The 4,069-nt window shown below is 44.0% G+C and overlaps 1 protein-coding gene across 1 annotated transcript in view; it reads right to left on the reverse strand.

Annotated features, from left to right (window-relative positions):
• Positions 1-4,069, reverse strand: part of lig1 (ligase I, DNA, ATP-dependent) — a 43,209-nt gene that overhangs the window by 32,007 nt on the left and 7,133 nt on the right. The window contains exons 9-13 of the mRNA XM_025052454.1: positions 3,079-3,165; positions 2,537-2,593; positions 1,589-1,647; positions 715-828; positions 357-570 (exon numbers count right to left, since the gene is read on the reverse strand). Coding sequence (XP_024908222.1) covers positions 357-570; positions 715-828; positions 1,589-1,647; positions 2,537-2,593; positions 3,079-3,165 — 531 coding nt within the window. The remainder of the gene's footprint in view (positions 1-356; positions 571-714; positions 829-1,588; positions 1,648-2,536; positions 2,594-3,078; positions 3,166-4,069) is intronic.

Consider the following 4,069-nt stretch of genomic DNA (forward strand, 5'->3'; position numbering starts at 1 on the left):
GAGCGGGGGGGGGGGGGGGGGGGGTGCAGAGGGAGGGGAGAAAATTGAGATTCACAGAAGTAGAGCGAGGAGAGACAGAGGGAATGTAAAAAGGCTGAGGTCAACAGAGAGTACAAACTCCCGTGTTCCAATCAGAGAACTTGAAAAAAAAATAAAGAAAGAAAGAAAAACTCAGACGCAGCAGCAACAACGAGGAGGAGGGAGAAACTAATTGCTTGACAGATTGCAGCCATATGCACGGAGAAATTACTACGCTTCCCCATCTGAAGTAGACAAATTAACCAATAATTCCATGATCAATACATCATCACGTTAACATTTCTTTTTAAACACAATGAGACTAATAGAGTAAAAACGTTGATTTTTTTTTCTCCCCTAATGAAAACGTCATTCCGCTGCTCACCGAGTTTCCACTCATGCTCGCAATCTCCTTCAGTTTTTTGAACACGCCCCCTGCTGTCAGACTGGCCGGCTGGAACATCATGCGCTGGTTGCTACGGGAACTCTCGGCCACCAGACCCAAGTCTCCTTTCTCCTGAGCCTCGGCTTTGATTTTGTCCAACTGTCGCCCTGGAAACAAGAGCCGGGCGGTAAATAGAAACGGACGGAGGACGAGCAGAGGACGAGGACGACATCTGCATCTCAGTTTGGACAAAAGAAAAATACTGTCTAGGTCTGTGTGTGTGTGTGGGTGTGTGTGTGTGTGTGTAATACCAGTGGCCTGAGCGACGGCTTTCATCAGGACCGTCTCTCCGACACCGAGCTCCATCCCCATGTAGGCGGGACCGAGTTGGTTCAAACACAGGTACACGCAGCACAGCAGGTCGTCTGGAAGCAGGGCATGAATAAAAGATGTGAACACACACACACGGACACACACAGACACAAAATAACAGAAGCTAAAACACACAACAAAATAGAGCGACAAACAGCAAAAACAATGTTTCTCAAAAGGTGGGGCTGGGTCCAAAAAGTGGGTCACAGGGTTAAAGTGGACTGTACGTTGTATGTCACAAAACAGTGTATTTTTATATAATTTTTTATTTTATTTTTTTTACTTCAGATGTTTAGCATCATTTGAAACATTAGCATGTAGCAACGGTTAGCGACTAGCTGTCAGTTCAAATTGTTTCCTGATGCATTTCACGGACAAAGGCCATTTTTTCAAGACTTAAAAAAAAAAAAAAAAAAACAGAATGTTCCAGGCTGGACCAGTCCTTGAATCCCAGGTCTGTGATTATTTCACTTTTTCAACACTTTACTTTTTCGTCCGTTTGTCCATGATGGAGATTTTTCCCATGAATCTCTGCTGGTACAGAACCAGCCAAACAAAGAATGAAACACCAACCATGTGTTTGTTTGTAGAATAGATGGAAAACAACTGAGGCTCAGATACAAAAAAAAATAGATCACACATCAACAGAAATATCAAACTCCACACACGGAGAGAGCGGAATGAAGTGACTCATCCTCCCACTTTTATGAGCGACCTGGATTCATCACGGCCTCCTTGATGGAGTGGCTGGCGGCCAGCGGCCTGTGTAGCTACATCAGCATGCATTATGGGAGAGATAAAACACCACTTTACCTGGAGAGAGCAGCAGCACGGAGCGGAGCAGGTTCGACAGCGTCTCGATGTTCCTCAGTCTGGAGGAGGAGGAGGAGGGAAAAAAAAAAAAACCCAGGGCAGGGATTAAGTGGAGGAAGGAAGAAGAAGGATATAAATGAATTTTAAAGCCATTTGGTAAATACTGGGAGGCAGCAAATGAGATTTGTCTGGCTGGCTGGAGGTGTTTCTTCTTCTTTTTTTTAATCACAAAAGGAGAAGTTCAGGCGGGAGATGAACTGTTCATCACTTTAAGCAGGTGGAGAAAAAAGAAAATACAGTGGAGTCGTTTTAATATCTCCTGGAGTTTAAAAAAAAAACACAAAAAAAAAAACCCTGCAGGATGTGTTGTCACCATCTTTTATTTATTTACCTCCAGGGTTTAAAAATAAGTCAACCGTCAAGGAAGAGAAGGAAATATGAAATATAAAACTCAAGACAATTGGATTTCAACTCTCTCTGAAAACGACCCAGTTTTTTTCCCCGACTTTTCTGACTTCCTCTAATCATCCTTCATTTGAATTCCCAACAAAACGCCACAGGCAGCAACTTGAAAAAAATAAAAAATAAAAAAGAAATCACAATATATGTGAAATTAAAGGAAAATTATTATATATTTTTATATATTTATTATAGATAAATATTTTGGTTCCTTGATCTCAGCTGGATTCATCAACAGTTTAACTGCACCTTTAACTTTTAAAGATAATGTGCTCCGCCCACATCTTCCACTAGGGGTAGACGTAGAGACGGGTCAGATAACCATGGCAACCGCAGAGCAGCGACAGCGCATTTAGCGAACAGCGGTGATTAGATTTTGGGTTGGACACGACAGAGGTCAAAGGTCATGTAGGATTTTTTTTTTTTAGACACTGTATCGACAAGCGGAGGCTAGCTTTGAATAAGTTGTCCTCCAGGTGGAGCTCTTACCTCCCAGAGTCCTCCTCGATCTTCTCAAAGGTCCGAGCCACGGCCAGGTACGGTACCCTGGAGAGGAACAGAAGGTCAGAAGGTCAGGGGGTCAGAAGGTCAGGGGGTCAATCAGAAGTGACGATGAGGAGGTGAAGGGTCAGAGGTCGGTGAGGATTAATTATCCATCAGCCGACTGTCATTAAAGATTAACTTGTCATAATTATGCTGTGAACCTTATCAAAATTTGAAGATTATTTTTCCCCCCAACTCCCCCTGGTGGACATCATGAAAAGAGACATGGATGAAACATTAATATCTGTGTTTGGACCTGGCCCAGAGAGAATGATGGGAGTTTTTTTTTAAATACTTTTATGATTCGTCAGCTTCATAATCAGACCATGAAAAAAGTGTCTCTTGGTTTAACCAGTATTTGTTGTACATTGTAAAAAATGTTACTTTTAGTTATAAAGTAAAATCATCCTGACCCAGGCCGGGGCCTCCGACCAGAGGTTGAAGCACCCACAAACACATACAGGCAGTTGGTGGATCGATGGACTTACTTTTGCCCTTGTTTCCAGCAGGCGTGGTCGACGGGGTGATAGTTGGGTCTGGACGGATCGTACTCTGTCTGTCCTGAAGTTGACTCACTGGGGGAGGGAGGGGGGAGGGAGGAGAGGGGAGAGAGGGGGGAGGAGAGAAGACAGCTCAGCACCATGATAATGAGAGTCAGTGAAACGCCACCTCCCAGTGAAAACACACAGAACTGCAGCGGGGCAACAGGGCAGTTGTGATGTTGTCTCATCAGCAACATTAACTGTACGTTTCATTAGCATTAACGACCCCCCCTCCCTCACCCCCTCCCTCACCCTCTCCCTCACCCTCTCCCCCGAGCATTTCACTCTCTTTTTTTCAAACCCAATTGTTTCTCCTCAAACAAAGGACAAAGAAGTCAGTCGGAGGAGCTGCAACTTTTTTCTTTTTTTTACCGCCCATCCTTTTCCACACTGTCGCACACAAGGCAGTGATAAAATAATAAGTAGTTAGAGCCAGGATGAAAAATGTGTTTCCTCGCTTCTGTGGCTAAAAAAAGAGTTTCTAGAGAATCAACAAGTTGGTTTGTGGATCCAGTGACCTCAAAACGACAAAGAAATAAGATATTAATGCTGCTGCGGCTGCTGCTTTACTCACTTTGTCACCGTCACGGATAAACATCGTAATTAACTAAAAACTGAAACGTGATAAACATATGAGTCGTGTTGGTTTTTGTCAAAAAGGCGTTCACTTAGCGCTGTGGGACAGAATGAATGAGCAGAGCGTTGTCTGTGAGCAGGCGCGAAGGCATTAAAAGCCGCCTCAAGTGGAATAGTTCGTCGGACCAAGACTGTTTTTTTTAACGTTGTTTCCAACTGTCAGTGCAGACGAGGCGTCCGTCGTCATGACGACACAGGATGATTAATAAAGACATTAAGAAAGTGTCCTCCAGAGGTCAGGGAGGTCAGGAGAAGACCAGTGTCCAGAGTCCACAAGGAGCAGTGAATTATTCAGTGCAGC

This window comes from Cynoglossus semilaevis, chromosome 20 (genome assembly GCF_000523025.1).
Source record: "Cynoglossus semilaevis isolate Cse_v1.0 chromosome 20, Cse_v1.0, whole genome shotgun sequence".
In the NCBI taxonomy this organism is placed as follows: Eukaryota; Metazoa; Chordata; class Actinopteri; order Pleuronectiformes; family Cynoglossidae; genus Cynoglossus; species Cynoglossus semilaevis.